Below are 17,756 nucleotides of genomic sequence, written 5' to 3'. Positions count from 1 at the left end.
CATAATGCAGGCTAACATGCGTTGCACGGGGCGGTCCTGCCATTACGTTAGTTACTGTAGTTGCTGTGGAGCTACATAGTTCTCCAGAAGACACACACAAACATACACCATCTACAATGGACGAACTGAGCAGCAATATAGACATTCACCACACGAACGTGCATTGTTGACAAAGTGATTGCACAGCCGCTGCAGGCATGACAACCAGGTTAGCGTTAGCGACATGGCAGCTATCACAGCGCCCTGTCCGTCGTGCTGCAACTGCCTGTGATGGCTACAGCAGTAACAGCAAGCTGTCTGCGATGCCATTGTCTGGAGACTGCTCTTAGCGTGACACGACCAATGAGAGTGAGCGCTGTAGTTGTTGCTAAGATACGGTGGCGTCTCTGCCCCATAGCTTGTAGATCTCTCACACATGATTGGCGTAGGCTGCGTTGCCAGGTCTGACTTTGTGTCTAAGCAATGGTCGGCTGATTTTTGCGCGCCTTTGGGCTCGTTTGCATTGTGCGCACGGCAGCGCTTGTTTAGCGTACGTCAGCGCGACGTGGCAACGGACGTGGCAACGTGAAAGGTGATTGGCTGGTGAAAAGAAACACCCGACGTTACACCAGAAATGGTGCCTGGAGAAAATGGTGACCAAAAAAAAAGTTTGGAAAAAAAGGAAAAAACCCCTGCAGCGGCTGCGTGCTGTTGTGGTGATGAGGTCGTGCGCACGGTAAACGGTACGAAGCTGCCTCCCCTTCCGTTTTGTCCGACATTTGGTGAGTAGAATTAATTATGTTGCGCGGTGGAAAAGGTGTATTGAGCAGTGAGATGTCCCCTACGCGAGGCGTAAATTCAGCGCGGCCGGCGTGGCGAGTCAGTTGGCGACATGTGGTCTGGCGGTGCGTTGTTTAGTCGATAACAGAGCTGTGGGGTGTGGACACCGAGGGTGCGGAAGTTGGTCGCCATTTATATAGTTAGATAGGAAAATTCCATTGACCAGATCTGTAGAGGGCGCTGTGGAGCAACCATTTTTTTTTTTTTCCTTCCGGTGAAATATTTTATTTTCTGGCCAAAAAGTGTATTTTACAGAGTAGGTGGGGTGCTGAGAGGCTTCCCACCTCCGAGAACAGACTTCCAACAACACAAAATAACCTTGGTTTAAGTGTGTAGTGAAATGGTTTTGTTTATTTTCACTACTGTTGGAGCCTTCGCACAACAGTGGAATTCCTTGGATATGCGCAGAGCCCAGGGCCTGTCATGGCGTTCAAATTCACTAACGCTCTGGACCAGGGCTACTCCATTCACAACGCTAAAAAACGTGTATACGAGCGTCATATTTCAGGGCTAGATTTAAGATAGCATGGATGAACACATTGTGAACGTGCACCTGCTTTGTAATATTTTGTTCAACTAGGTAGATAGCATGCACAACTTTAGAATATCTGCTGTAGCCTTTTAGCGAACAGTAACAGTAACCTACTGACTGAGCTGTAATTTCAATGAGACCAAACAATTACTTAATATGCAGTCTGTCTCTAAATGAAACAAACAATTCCTGGATGTAGTGTACAATAACCTATATTTCAAGTAAATGCGCAAAATCTGCAAAATCTTACCTCCTAGAATGTATTGTGTGAGGACATACGTTGGGGAGGCATGCGTTAATCCGACAGACCTTTTCTCCGACTATGTGGCATCCGCGTGCAGTTAGGGTTAGGGTGCGGGTTTGGTTCGGGTTTACTGTTTAATGTCGGAGCGTATTGCACCCCATACGTTGAAGTAGATTTGGTTTCTTCACAGCTGATTTCTATGCTGGCTGATTACACCCGTGCCAAAGCACAGCAACATGACCCTGCTCTGACCTGTCCCATACTCACTCCCAATTGGCTGACTAGGCCCTAAACCTACACTGACTGAACGTCACAAATGAATTTTATATTAGTTACCATTTAATCTATCTATCTATCTATATCTACTTTTTATATATATATATATATATATATATATATATATATATATATAGGGATGTCCGATATTATCGGCCGATATTAGCATAAAAATTGATATCGGGAAAATATCGGTATCGGTTTTTGAAAAAAAAATTTTTTTTTTTTTTTTTTTTTTTTGCTTTATAAATAAGTTACAGGAGTTCTTACTGTATATGGTGTGTGTGATATGAAATTTGAGCTTACCCTAATCACAATAATCCCCGCATATATCGGTATCGGTTGATATCGGTATCGGTAATTAAGAGTTGGACAATATCGGTATATCGGTTATCGGTAAAAAAGCCAATATCGGACAACCCTATATATATATATATATATATATATATATATATATATATATATATATATATATATATATATATATAAATATATATATATATATATATATATATAAAATATATATATATATATATATATACACACACACACACACACACACACACACACTGTGTGTGTGTGTGTGTGTGTGTGTGTGAGAGCAGGTTGTATTATTATCCTAATGCATAGTGTTATTATATACAAACATTGTCAAGGAAAATGTAATAGCCAAGGGCCTTCTCACCTACAGTGCTAAAATGACATACAAGCATGCAGTATAGAACCACTTGACCTGAGATGGAGTTTAAAGCCTGACACATATAGCCTATATCAAACCTCTATTGGGATATGTTCCATAAACAACCAGTTGCGAATTTAGCTTCCAATTAGCCTACTGTAGGAATAACAAATAGGCTATTTGACAATCAATTTCACCTGCTTGTGTGCAAACAGATGTGACACCAGGTCCAATCGGAAGGCAAAAGCAAGACAAAATGGAACAGGTTAATGTAGTGCCCACAGAGAATTGTTCTCTCTGTCCTTCCTTCTCTTGTTTTGTTTTATATATATGTTTTATGTTTTATATCTTATAGCATGAAGTGGTACATGTGGCCCGATCAGGTTGTACAGGTAGTCTCTACGGTAGCTCTGGGACATAACATGTTAAGGATAACGCCTTCCTATCTCTACAGTGTAGAGATAGGAAGTTCTCCTTAACACATGTCCCAGAGCTACTGTACAGCATGACATGGCCATAGAAGATTATCAACCCAACTGCAGGACCTGTATCTGCTCCTTTGTGCTAGAAGGGAAGGACACTGCCATAGCCTAACAAATTGACCTCCAGCATGCTATGGTGCGCATGTTTCTGACCAAACTATCAGAAAAAGACGCCATGAAGGTGGCATGAGGGCCTGTGCTCTAGCCCAGCACCGTGCAGCTCGACTGGCGTTCACCAGAGAACACCATATTTGGCAGGTCCACCATTGGTACCTCATTCTCTTCACAGATGTGAGCAGGTTCACACTGACCAAATGTGACAGGCATTAAAGAGTCTGGTGTGACCAGTTTGCCTTTGATGCATTGATGGCCTGGGGAGGGTTGCACAGAGCTGCATGTCAAAGCCAGCAGTACCCTGGCTGCTGTTAGGTACTGGGATGAAATCCTCAGAGTGATTATGTAAACTTAAACTGGTGTAATTCCATGGCCTTATGTAGCCTGTAGACAATTCATGGATGACAAAGGCATTGATGCCTTTGACTGGCCCTGTTGTTCCCCTGACCTAAATCCAAATGAAGCCTAAGGTACTATAGGTTCATAAAATGTACCTCTGTACAGTTTGTGAGGCCTAAGGTTCACCCTTTTTAATTTAGGGTTAGGCTCTGGCGATACTGTACAGTAGCATACCTCATTGCTATAGTTTGCACATATCCATTCATATATTCATTGGATATAGATGTATATTCATTCAGATTTCCGTTTAGTTGGTTCACTGGTGATAGATAGAAAATCATTAGCCTTACTGCCTGACTGACTGTACATTAACACACTCATTCAGAGACCCAGTGCAGATATCCTGTACCAGAAGTCAGCTTGACTGCTGTATACTGGGATGACATCCTCAGAGTGATTATGAGACTGTTCACTGTGCCCATGGGTTCCTCTTGGTGCAGGTAATTCCCCTGGCCTTATCTAGGCAGAGTGTGTACAGTTGCTGGATGACAAACACTGACTGGCCCTCTTGACTTCCCCTGACCTAACCCAATTAAGCACATATGGGACTACTTTGCCCCGTTTTTAAAATGTACATTGTGGCCTTTGTGGTTTGAGACTTCTACTGTAATTTAGGGTTGGGCTCTGGAACAGTGGGTCTCAGTCGGCCCAATTGTCTAGAGTGTCCTCCTGACCTTTGGGCCAAGACAGGCTCATGAAGGGATCGATTTCGGATGAAAGTTTGTACAATTACCATATAAATGGGATGAAGGAGTTATCTAACTTGAACTTAATCTCGAATCCCTGTCATACATTGCACTAAACTGGACTCTAGAGTGTGCACTGTTTAATTATTTAGTATTGCACTTAAGTACATATATATAACTACAACTAATGTATGTGTAGCTAAGCTATTACATAGTCATAGACCAAATGTGATTATATAATTCAATTTACATTTCTTTGGGACTTTGTACATTTTACATACCTGGTTGACAGCTGAGATGACAGTACTATTGTAGGCTAAGATGATTCAGGTGTAATAAGCTGATGATCGTGAATCATATAATTCTTGATATACTCAACATGTATTCATTCATACAATCCCTGTTGATACACTGTACTATATTCATTCATATAGTCCCTGCCAATAAATTGTACATATAGCTTATACTAGATACTTGTTATAGTTGAAGACCTATTATTACTGCTGTTGCTTCTGACACAGGAATTTAAACCAGGAGAGCAATAAATATGACCTTATATTCACTTTAAGAACCTGTAGTGACCCCTTGGAATGTAATTGTTCAAGTTAGGATAAAAACACAGTTTGCAAGTAAAATTTATTCAGCGATCAATTCAATAGGGATACATACCAAGATAAGATACAATTCAATCAAAATAACTCTCTGAAAGTAACTCTCTCTGACAGTGTTTGTAAAGTCTGTAGAAGCTGTTAGGGTGCATGTGTTAGTGTGTTTGTGGTGATGGGTTGTCTGAGTACATGTGGTTGGCGTCTGTGTGCCTATCAGTACCCTGGACTACAATATAGTCTTTGTCACATTACAGGTTTACATGTGTAAATAAGGGTGTGAACATCTTTTATGTGCAAGATCCATCATACAGTTCTGAGAAAAATAAATGGGGGTTGGGGGCAGACAGAGGGAGAGCAAAGAGAAGAACACATAACAGAGCAGGTCAAGAGAAGAGTCAAATATATTTACATTATACCGGTACATAATATACATACTAGTCCAATTATCGCCATTTCCACCCACCGGTGTCCCAGTGTGGTAGGCCAGCTTGGCGACAGACAGTGTTCAGGCCTTGTTCAACAGTCTCATGGTAGCCGGGTAGAAAGCAGAACCTCTTCAGAAATCAGGTGTGGGGTGAAATCGGTTTGCATGTTCTCCCTGTGTCCCCTAGGGTAGGTACCCTCACAAAAACATGCAGTCGTCCTGGTCTCTATACTACCTACTGTACGCCTGATGGAGTGGAAAGGAACTGGTTGGAATAACGTGTTCCTTCCACAAGCTATGTCCAATGGGGGAAAGTCCCCCCTGTCAGGTGAAAAGAAGTGGCTTGGACTCCTCAGGCAATGAAGGAAGAATGAGCATGAGTCCGTTGCACAGGAGTACATTACAGAGCATCAACATCTGAATCTGAACTTTCAGAATCAGAACTCAAGAACACAACTTTATCTGAATTATCTGTATCCACAACATGACTGTCCTCCGCTGTTGATATGCCATGCCGATACAATGTCCTTACACGCCTCTGCAGCTCTCTCACTTCCATCTGCTTTCTGTGTAGGAGGCAGGTGAGACCCTTCCTGGCATCCTCTGGTAGATCACCTTAAAAAGGAACAGTATGTGTCACTATACAGGAAGCAACACATCTTTTACAACATAATCATAAGATATAAAAACTTCAAGTAGAAGTGCACATTTACTTTGCAACATGTCTTCACTCTGATCGAGAGACAACTCTGACAAGACACTGGCACGGGCCTTGAGAGAATCCCAGTGCTGCTTCATTTCTCTCACAAGGATGACCTTCTCTTCTTGAAGCCTTCGAACAGCCATGACCTTGTCAAAGACTTCCTTTTTAGTTCTGTAATCCACAGAACCTGTAATACATAGTGATGAGTAGATCATAAGTTTGAGACCACTGCACAAAGAATGTAGCTGCATAGATAATGTCTGTCCTTCATATGCATGATTTATCAGTATGACATCATGTACACTGTAACAACATGAACACATACATATAGGACATTAAAAGCGTACCACTGTGTGTAATTTGCCAGGGATGTTCGGTGTCCAGGAGAGGATCGAAGCACACTGCTTGCTCAGGTGGAACGAGACCGTTATATTCTTCTACCATGGCCGTCAAAGCGCTCTTCTCTTGCCTTAATTTTCGGCGGATTCTGTGACGACCTTTGTTGCTGTCTGAAAAAAACAAAAACATTTTGAATACAAGATATATTTCACCAGGGTCTACGACCCTGGTGAAATTACTGCTACGGGTACGCTACTAATTTTTAACCCTATAGCATTTCTTCAAATGTTAGCGTCTGTAAGGTTTTACAGAGAAAGCAGTCATGTGTCATTTCTGTTCATGGAATATATAAATATGTTATTGTCCTTTCTGCTACGCAGCAAGTTAGATTTGGTTTGGTTTCCAGTAAGACTGTTTTATGTGACAGAAAGGTTAGTGGGTGTGTGCGTGTGTGTGTGTGTGTGTGTGTGTGTGTGTGTGTGTGAGAGAGAGAGAAAATCCACTTGGGAGGTGCAACACAGAAACAATACTTTATACTATTGTATGGACATTGTAATAGTAAAGGACATTTTCAGACTGAGGTCCTAATAGGCCTAAAATATTAACATACCATTTTTTCGGTAGAGGCGTTGATCTCTTGTTTTTATACTACTGGTGAGGGCTTCAATCTTCTTGTGTGCCTTGATGGTCAGTTTCTCCCGATAAAAGTGATCCAACACAGTGTCACTTTCACAATAATAGGCAAAACATATTCATATCAGATAATGTTTATAATTGCTTACCATCTGCCCATTCTTTGACATCTTGCACAAATTCTTCCAATTTGTCTTCTTCCAAATGAAGTTCGGCTTTCAGGCTTTCCAGGTCTGCCAACTTGACTTTTAAAGCTTTAGAAGTCTAAAATGACAAGATTTTTGACAACATTACAAAAACCTACAAGTCATTCAAGTTTATAACAGCAACTCAAATCAATATTTTCTGTTTGAATCATGCAAAAGTTACATGTGGAAAGGCTATAAGCAAGTGCACAGAGCTGTTTAGGTGTAATTTATCACATGGCACATTTCTATCTACCTTCTGGTATCTTTGGGCAAGTGAATTAGCCAGGTTGTCACATTTCTGCTGGTTCCATCTTATGGACAAAAGGGTCAACATGTCATTGCGTCCTGCAAGTACACAGAGATGAGTTCAGCAACAATTCCCATGTAATTATAATAATGTCATTCACACTATTGTATCTTTCCTGTCGGGCAGAAACCAGCTAACTCCAAAATATTACCACCACTTTACCGCAATCCAGCTGAAGTGAAGTTAGTAGGTTTTGGCCATAATTGATAAGAACAGCTGACAATGGATCTCCAAGCTCACAATGCATCACAACAAGTGTATTAATGGCCTGATGCTTCTGCTTATTATATAGGCCTACAATAACAAGCAGGACTTTAAATATTACAATAACTTCTGCCTCGTTAAAGTTTGTTTTCTTCCGCTCCGAGTCTGCAGCTGTACTGTGTGCCACCCAGGGGAGAGGGGGTGGAGTTAGCTGGTTTGGACGACAGTTTGAGGATCAAATGGAGTTAGGCGGTTTCGTCTGAAGCGCTTTTTAATACTTTTCATCGGTTCAATATTTTTTAACAAACACACAGACGTAAAGGGTGCTCAATAACTTTGATTTATATTTAAAAAGAAAAGAAAAAAGCACCTTCTTTTGACATGTGTTTAGTTGTGACTGCTATCCTGGAGAGAAAAGCATTACACTGTTCCACTTCCTCCCCTAGTGTGGAACCAGCACCCTCTTGATTTGCACCGCTCCATTTCACCTGGATTGAGATACACAAACCTGAATATCAAGGGCATTCATTACAGCCAATACCTTCAGCCAGGTTCAAAAGGCCCTTTAATTCAATGAAAGACAAATACTAATTCAAAAGGCTACAATATTCTTCCACAGAGTTTTGTGAAATGCTGCTTACGAGCAGAGGCAGATATCTGCCTCTGCTCGTAAGCAGCATTTCACAAAACGTTTTTGAGCCTGGCTGAAGGTATTGGCTCAGTCACTGTGGTACATGGTTGTTAGTGATAATTTATAGGATTGCACATTATCTTCTTATAACAATGTATTGCAATACACTAACCTCACATTTGCAGTCATGGGCTTTAGCATGTACAACAGACAGGAAGGGCCTCATGGTCTGAAGGGGCTGAAGCTCTGGACAGTCAGTACAGACTCTTTGTAGGTACGGCCAGTATTTACAGGCAACGTCCATACAAAAAAATGTGATGTCATGCTTGGACGCCAGTTTTTTCTGTAAAAACATGGGGTATGCAAATATTTCACCCCTAAACATATTAAGGGCAGCCAACAAGACACCATGTCAGAGACAGCCAGTTCCAGTCCCTCCTCTTCCACGTTACTCTTGGACCTTTGGGAAGTTTCTCTGGCTGCTGTCCACTCCCCACCACACACGCCCCTGCCAGGGACCTATGGTAGAAAATAATGATTGACAATTCTGTGAGATACTTTGAGTAGTTTTTTTACATGGCAGTACTCAATCTATGACATATAGTATACTGTTATCTACGTTACATATTTAGATAGAAGTGCAAGTCTGCAATTACATGTTTGGTTTTGCTGCGTATGTGATCCACAAATCTGCCTACATCCTCATCATCAGCGATGAAGAGACCGTCAAAGATGGCTTGCTCCTTAGATCTATAAAATAGAAGTTACATGTAAGATTTTGAAAAGTGTTTAAGTAGCCTGACATTGCCAGACTAATCATGTGGGATCACTCAAACGTTCACCATGATATTGTGGGGAACATTTGAGTGATGAAAGGTTACTTTGTGTACAATACATAATTGACTACTTTGTGTGGACATTTACAATACCTTGCTGTACTCTTGAAACGGTAATGCTTGCGGTTCCCATCAACAGAGACTGCAAGCATGGATGGTGTGCAAGCAGGACAGCTTAATGGCTTCTCCTTGCAGATAGAATCTACTTCATGTCGAACAGCAGCCCATTCAAAAAAGCTTTTTTGAAAGCTGTCCGATGAGATTTTCCCAGTCTATAAAAAACACCACAAAACAGTTTAACAGAAATGTTCATATCAAAACTGTTCATATCAAAACACTAACAAATTTACAATGCTGCAGAATGAAGACAGTAGTACTTACACGGCCAAAGCGAACAGTCCTCTTATCAAGCATTCGCAGAAACGCCTGAAGTGACAGCCCTGGTGATGCCATCTTCATGTCTTCAAAACTATGAAACAAGTCCGCCTCGTAAATTGTAGCAAAGTTGAGGGTGGCTGGCCAGTAGCCACTTTGTATAAGGAACTCCACTCCTGCCTCCCAAGTAGCCTGACATCCTTCACAAGTCAGCTGTGGCATGTGGAGATCGTACCGTCCTACAAAATAACATGCCAAAGTTAGACTGTCATACAGTAACGACGGCTGACTTGGTAGTAAGTCTAGGAACTATAATAAGCAAGTCAAGAGTAAGAATTAATAAGTGTTAGTAGCCCCCCCACCCCAAAAAGACATTGGCCCCCATTCACTAAGCGATTTAGGCCCATATTTAGGTGTCAGATTCGTTAATGTTTTTTTGACGGTAAATTTCACGGGAGGTGCGCTCTTTCTCACGTCTGCTGTGAGGCTGGTGTACATAGGCCAAAGCTTGCGTATGACTTTTATAATGCTTTATTTTTCATACTGAATCAATTAAAATAGTGCCAAACCTCAAATAGAAATGTGCCCAACAGTCAACACATACATATATAAATATTACACGGATCATGTCGTGCGCTAAGATGCGCTCGTCTTTCTCTCCAACAGCCACGAATTTACAATCAGCTGACAACTCCGCACATTTCAGGGACATACACACCCCTTTCTGAATTGCACGTCAGTTTTTGATTAGAGAAAATACACCCTTCTTTAGTAACTTCATTTACACGCTATTTACGGACAGCTTAGTGAATCGGGCCAATGACAACCGTAATGTGCACATTTCTTTCAAACATTAAGTTCTTGAAGGAGTTGTTGAAAAGCCAGCCAAATCTTTTTTCAAACAGGGCAGAGGAATTCTTTAACATTTACCATGTATTGTGACCAAAGCAACAGCCTTCCCTTGGCTGACCTTCAACCCTTCTGGTGGACAGCCACAGATTTGGAGAGGCATCTCAATAGGCACAAATCGCACTGAAAGAGAGTTAGAATAATTAATCATTAGCAAAATATACATGTGTGGTGTGGAGTCTCCCGTCGATCCGACGGATGAGTAGACATGCAGTTATTTCCTTTTAGCGTGGCTCCTCATGTGGGAGCGTAGCCCTATCCCTGGGACACACAGTCTTCCACAGATACTGCAGGGAGTTTTGTCCTGTGTTGAGGTGAGAGGTCCACGTGTCCTGCGGTCTCTCTTGTCTTGGATTGATGCCGCTCTTGCCTGTTCGAAAGTCTCAATGCCTTGGGTAACTTGATGCCTCCACCCTTCCCTGTCGGTAGCTTTATCCTCCCAGTTTGCTGCATCAATTTTGCAGCTCCTGAGGTTGGCCTTCAGTGTGTCTCTGAAGCGGAGAAGGGGTCTTCCCAGGCCACGCTGCCCCTCCTTCAGCTGCCCGTAGAGCAGCATCTTTGGTATGCGGCTGTCAGGCATTCGGACAACATGACCTGCCCACCGGAGCTGGGCCTTGATGATCAGGCTTTCAACGCTGGGTAGACCACACTTCTGCAGTACCTTGAGATTTGACACCTTGTCCTGCCACTTGATGTTACATATTGAGCGCAGGCACCTCTGGTGAAACCGTTCCAGTTGCTGGATGTGACGACGGTAGGTTGTCCAAGTTTCACAACCGTAGAGTAGGGCACTCAAAACTACTGCTCTGTAGACAGCAGTTTTTGTGTTCAGTTTTATACCATGATTTTTCCACAGCTTCTTTATCAGTCTTCCAAAGGATGAGCTTGCTTTGGAGATGCGCAGTGAGATCTCGTTGTCCAGAGATCCATTGCTAGAGATGGTGCTGCCCAGGTAGCAAAACTTCTCTACGGTCTTGAGATCTGTATTGTCTATGGTCACTGGTGGTGGGGTGAGCGCAGCAGGGTTCCGAGTTGATGGAGGTGGTTGAAACATGGCCTCTGTCTTCCCCAAGCTTATAGTCAGACCAAAGCGCCTACAGGATACTGAGAAGCGGTTTACGATGTACTGGATGTCGTCAGGAGTGGTAGCTGTCAGTGCACAGTCATCAGCAAAGAGGAATTCCCGCAGTAGAGCCTCGAACACTTTGGTCCTTGCCTGGAGTCTCCGCAAGTTGAATAGTTTGCCACTGAAGCGGAACTGGATGTAAACACCTCTTTCACAGTCTGTGAAAGCATCTAGCAGCATTGCGGAGAACAGGATGGAGAAGAGAGTTGGTGCCAGAACGCATCCTTGCTTCACTCCATTCCTGACTGGGAACGGCTCGGATGCATCACCATTTTCTTGGACCCTGGCTTGCATTCCATCATGAAAGGAAGCGATGAGATCGATCAACTTATCTGGACAGCCAAACTTGCCAAGGATCTTCCACAGGCCCTCACGATTGACTGTGTCAAAGGCCTTGGTGAGGTCGACGAACACCATATAGAGGCCTTTGTTCTGCTCTCTGCACTTTTCTTGCAACTGGCGGATGGCAAAGATCATGTCACAGGTACCTCTGCCTGCGCGGAAACCACATTGGGATTCAGGGACAGCATTCTCAGCTACATGGCTGATGAGCCGGTTGAGGATGATTCTCGCCAAGATCTTTCCTGCGATGCTCAGGAGGGCTATACCGCGATGGTTATCGCAAGATGCCCTGTCCCCTTTCCTCTTGTAGATATGCACTATGGATGCGTCCTTGAAGTCTTGAGGGACTTCACCCTTCTTCCAGATTACCTGGTACAGGGACGTTAGCTTCTCTACTAGTGCCATACCTCCTCTCTTGTAGATGTCTGCGGGCAACCCATCACCTCCCGGTGCCTTTCCAGAAGTGGTCTGTTGGATAGCTTTCACTGTCTCTGCACTGGTGGGGGGGTCAGCCAGTTCGACTTTCACTGGCAGCTGAGGTATTATGGCAATTGCCTCTTCAGAAATTGAAGACTCTCTGTTTAAGAGCTCGCTGAAGTGCTCTGCCCAGCGTGCCAGGATGTCACTCTTGTCAGTGAGCAAGGCAGACTTGTCAGAGGAGTGGACTGGAATTGAACCAGTGGTTTTGGGCCCATAGACAGCACGCAGGCCTGCATGGAAAGACCCAAAGTCCTTCATGTCAGCAGCAAGCTGAAGTTCTTCTGCAATCTTATCCCACCAGTTGTTTTCCATCTGCCGAGTCCTCTGCTGCAGCTTTTGTTTGGCTTGTTGGTATTGCTGCTTCTTCTGGCTGCAAGCCTTATCATCAAGATGTTGTTTGTGGGCTTCATGGAGCCTGTTGATGAGGATGTCAATCTCGGTATCATTCTCGTCAAACCAGTCTCTGTGCTTCCTTTTGACGAAACCGAGAGTATGAGCAGCAGCAGTGTAGACACTCTCCTTAAAGATCTTCCACTGTTCTTCCATTTCTTCATTCTCTGGGTCAAGACTGCGCAGCGCTTCATTGATGTTTTCTTCTAGCGCATTGTTGTCATGTACTAACCGTCCAACATTGAGCTTACGAATGGGCTTGTCTCGGGCTGTCTTCCTCCTCTGGGCAAGCTGGATGTTTATCTTGCTCCTGAGTAAACGATGGTCTGACCAGCATTCCGCACCTCTCATGCAGCGTGTGATGTGCACGTCACCTCTGTCTCTCTGGCGGACTATGACGTAGTCTAGCATGTGCCACTGTTTGGAGCGGGGGTGCATCCAGGTGTTCTTGTATTTGTGGGCTTGTTGGAAGAGAGTATTTGTGATAGACAGCTCATACTGCGCACATAGAGACAGCAGACGTAAGCCATTGGAATTGCAACTGCCGGTGCCATGGCGACCAAGGATGTTTGGTCGAGGGTTCAGTTATTTTGATTGTGTAAGTTGCTCTGGATAATATTGTCTGCTAAATGCCTATATTGTTAATTGTAACTTACCACATTGTCTAATAGCCTTGTCCACAACACAACTGGTTGGAGGCAATGGCTGCAAGAAACCAGCAGACATCGCATCCCTGTTGTGGAGCACACAGGTTTTGTTGTGTCTGCTAATATCACATTCTCCACAGAGGAATGGAGATGGGAGGCAGTCTCTGCATTTGACAGCTGCCATGCTGTTCCCACACTGGCTGCAGACGCGTGTTGCCACGTTACCCTGTGCCAGCATGCTGTTAACATGGCACGGCCTCTTTTCCCTCCATCTATCTGAAAAAAGTGTATTACGTGTGCTCCAATCCACGTTAGCCTGAGGAGCTCTTTGTTCTTCTTCTTCTGGCTCATCATCACCGATCAGGTACTGCTGCAGATCTCGCAGAAGATATTCTATTGCAGTTGTAAAAGAAAAACAGTATGTATGAGGCCCACTAATATTTGTTTTGGCCAAAAACATGGACATTAAATTGTAACCGCGTTACGATTAAACATTGTGAATAATGTTTGGAGATTGCTGATCAGTAGCTTAAAAAAACTAAAACAGAAAGCTCTGACTTTTTTTTGCAGATGCAGTGTACAAAACATTAAACATTGAATGACCTACCATCAGAAGCAAAGCCCGCCTCTGCATTAGGGGGAGGTGGGGAAGCAGACCCGGAATGGCACGGTTCAGCTGTAATGCAGAAAACATTAACCTATTTAAGCAGTATTTATAATGTAGAACCATTACATTTGTACACAATCTACATTAATATAGGTTTTGGATCAGACTTATAAAGGTTTTGTATGCTTTGATATAGACCACATCATTGAGTTAGAGTTTTTGTCATTTCTCTGTTTTTGGATCTAGATACATCAAATGTATGCTACTACGCTTTAACTTTTGAAAAGAGGTTTCTGGACCAAACGCCGCCTATATCAAAAGATGTTTCATGTTAAATGTGTGCCAGTCAAATCATGCTAGGATTAGAAAACTTTTCTTAATTTCAGGATTTGAGTGAGTAGGTCGGAGTGGCTTTTTGTCAGTATCGACCAGGAACGAGGGTGTCTATCCCCTTTTCAACACGCTAGGCCCCTGGTAGATGTATTGATGAGACCTATCATCAGCTCCCAGACATTACCGCACATCTTACCCAAGCAGTGCTACTCATACACTCAGTTAGTGGTGCCCGGTATCGAACCACCGGTGTTGAATCGAGGTCCATGTGGTCCAAAGGCTAGTACTCTACCGACTGAGCAACCCGGACACAATGAAGAGGCTACTGGCTAGCACTATAAAAAGAGCACTTGAGGTCAACCGAATGGGGCGGCCATAGCCAAATGGCTGGAGGGGCCACCCTCAGGTATGACCCTCGGGTCGTCCAGTGTAGTGTGTCAAAATGTCTGGAACAAGTCACTTAACCCCTAACTGCTCCCCGGGTGTCGTATTAATGGTATTAATACTGCTCCAAATAGTTAGGCGCAGTAGAGGAAGAATTTCAGATAGTGTAATGTGTAAATGTACCATGAAAATAATACCCCTAGAAATGTAAGATAACCCAAGTATTATAATTGTGTTTCTATTTCTGTGCAATAGCCAATTATTTTCACCCCTTGTTTGTCTAATGTCATTATAAATTGCATTGTTTTAGTCAGTCTGAAATAAGGGCATAACAGTAAAAGATAGTTAAAGCTCTATATTATGATAGTAATGATTGCTATAGTGTTTTCAATAACAGTGGACTCCCCGCCTCTAATAAACAAAACATATTTTTAGGTGTGTTGAAATTTAAATCCAATCAGGAGAGTACCCATTTATCAGTGTTCCATTTTCAATTTTGTCTGCTCATTTCTTCATGTCATCACTTCCAATATCACTTTATCCGTTATCCTGTAAGTGTTTTCTCAACTGATTGGATGAAATTGGTATCCTGAAAATGTTTTGTTTACTAAACAGCTGAGACAGGGAGAACCCGTTACTGAACAAACAACCTATAGCAATGATTACTATCAAAATATAGAATGTTAACAAATAACAAAAAGTAATTTAACTACATTTAATCAAAATAATCAAATGATTATTAAAATTATCAATTTGAATAAAATAGATTAAAAATCGTTTTAACAGAATTTGTTTTAACCCCATAGCAAATTTAGTACATTCATAGTGATGCATGTATGGTCTGGCAATGATGCTTCACTAACATTGAAACACAAAAGCGTCCCAGTCCAGATATATACACATATGTAATGTCTATTGTGTTTTGATGGTGCAGGTAGCAGTGGCACTGGCATCATAGACGAGATTGGTTAAGGAAGGACTGAAACGATATCAAATCATATGTTTTATATTTGGAAGAATTAACACTAACCGTGACTAGTCAGACTAGATGGTCTCCGACCAACTGCTGGCCTCTTGCTTATTACATTGCCATCTGAATCTCTCTTTGTCCACCTCAATTTAGGCGGTTGTGCAGGAGCAGGACGTGGTTTTACTGTTTTTGCTGGAGCTGCTTGTTGTCCAACAATGTCATCCAAGCCTTGCAGTATCTCATCACCCTCTGCATCTCTCTTTGCCCCCCTCACGTTCAGTGGTCGTGCGGGAGGTGTTTGCTGTCCAACGATATCATCCAAGCCTTGGAGAATTTCATCGTCCTCGGCACTCATACTAACAACAAAGAGTAAACAAAGAGTTAGCTTGCTATAGTATGAATGTCTAAAAGTTTTGGTGAATTGAATACATAGGACCACAATGGAAACAAGCCCTTAGGGCTTTTTTGTGTTATACTTGTAGCATCATTGTATAAGCGTACCACTTTATTTTTTGCAAACTGTTAATACAATATTCAATCAATGAAACGCAACGGGCTAACGTTAGCCAAGGCTAGCCAGGCATGTTGCTCGTAACATAGGAGGATAAATGATTGATTAGCTGAATTTGACAAAAGTGCATTAGATACAAGAATCTCTCTGTCTTACCTTTAACTTTAGCTGCGTGCCTGCAGATGCATGAAATGTCCTGGGTGATAAATTGATGAAGTAATAAAAACAAACAGGTTTCACGTCCGCTGTATGTGTTGTTGTGTGCGAGTGTGCACAGCCAGCACAGATAGTTTCCGTTTCCTACCAGACCGGATATGCAAACACGCTTGCGCGCAAGCGCGCACATACACACACACACACACACACACACACACACACACACACACACACAAACACACACACACACACACACACACACACACACACACAATTATTATTCATTCATTCGTTCTTTTAAATCGTGCTGCTTATTATACGTTCTTACTGTGGAAAAAATATTGAACATATTAACATTGACACCGGAGCTGAATTAAGTTATATATCAATTGTGTCTTGTCTATACTCATAGAAGATGATGACCATGCAAGTGGTCATCAACATAATATTAAACTTAATAGTAAGATAAAAAAAAGCCCTGTGATTAATTTCTATAGCAGCAATAGCTACAGCAACATAAACAATAATGCGGTGGTTGATTAAGCAAACACGGTTGTTGTGTAATGAAGAGGGGGAGCGTTCATAGCAACCAGTATAGTAGCCCAGTATTGTCTTCTTCTTCGACCTGGTGTGATGAATTGCTCCATTTACAACTGTAACGTCTACACAAACGTTCAAATTTCAAATATGAAGTGCTTACCTAAATGCCCAGGATGTTCTGAATGCCGACATTCCAGCATGAGTACCCATATCTTCAGTATTGTTGGATAAAAAGCATTTTAATCCGATCTTCGGCCATTTTCGCATAGAGTTATAATGTGCAATACACCTCCCAACCGATAGGGTCGCATAGTTGAAAGCTGATGAAAAGACGGAGAAAATGGCCGTCGATCAGATTAAAAGGCTTTTTATTGAACAATACGGAAGATATGGGTACCCAAGCTGGAACGTACACAATTGTAACATCTGTGGCCTTTAGTTAAGCACTTCATATTTGAAATCTGATCGTTCATGACATGGACGTTAGCGTTGTAAATGGAGCAATCCACCACACCCACCACACTATGTTGAACGTTCATTTGCGCATGCGCAAACGACATAGTCCCGTTTGGACTTTTTAGGGCGTTAGGGAGAAATAACCAGGACTGCAAAATCAGACTTTTAGGGGAACCAGGACTGTCATAATCGGACGTTTTAGGGCTACTGACAGTTCTTCAATAAGTGACTAGTTGGGAGTGAGAATGTGTTGCGGAGAACGGTACAATGAATGACAGCCCTCTTTGCAACCGGCACTTTCAAACTATGATAACACACGCTGGCGTGATCACTTTCCTTTAACAGGAGTATTTAGAAGCACATCAATAAATCTCTGCCACTGCTGCTCTGCCGTCGTCACCCGTCTGGCTCCAGCGCCTCGACACA

The 17,756-nt window shown here is 42.6% G+C and overlaps 2 protein-coding genes and 1 long non-coding RNA gene across 3 annotated transcripts in view; all 3 read right to left on the bottom strand.

The window, feature by feature from the left end:
• The window catches only part of LOC311046528 (H-2 class II histocompatibility antigen, E-S beta chain-like), a 184,012-nt gene that overhangs the window by 58,466 nt on the left and 107,790 nt on the right, over nucleotides 1-17,756 (bottom strand). The window lies entirely within an intron of this gene.
• Nucleotides 7,082-8,127, bottom strand: LOC311047545. Its single transcript, XR_014601013.1, has 3 exons — nucleotides 8,008-8,127; nucleotides 7,380-7,471; nucleotides 7,082-7,202 (listed from the first exon to the last, which is right to left on the bottom strand). It is a non-coding gene; the product is annotated as an uncharacterized lncRNA (long non-coding RNA).
• LOC311047919 (uncharacterized protein) lies at nucleotides 8,356-9,579 on the bottom strand (the record flags this gene model as incomplete). The annotated part of the gene is made up of 5 exons (XM_084060871.1): nucleotides 9,486-9,579; nucleotides 9,198-9,376; nucleotides 8,925-9,018; nucleotides 8,675-8,787; nucleotides 8,356-8,362 (listed from the first exon to the last, which is right to left on the bottom strand). The coding sequence occupies exons 1-5, from the start codon at nucleotides 9,561-9,563 to the stop codon at nucleotides 8,356-8,358; spliced, it is 471 nt and encodes a 156-aa protein (XP_083916997.1). The 5' UTR covers nucleotides 9,564-9,579.

This window comes from Gymnoscopelus microlampas (assembly GCF_963454915.1).
Source record: "Gymnoscopelus microlampas genome assembly, chromosome: 6".
Lineage (NCBI taxonomy): Eukaryota > Metazoa > Chordata > Actinopteri > Myctophiformes > Myctophidae > Gymnoscopelus > Gymnoscopelus microlampas.
The sequence above is the reverse complement of the archived record's forward strand: the minus strand, read 5'-3'. Positions and strand labels throughout refer to the sequence as shown.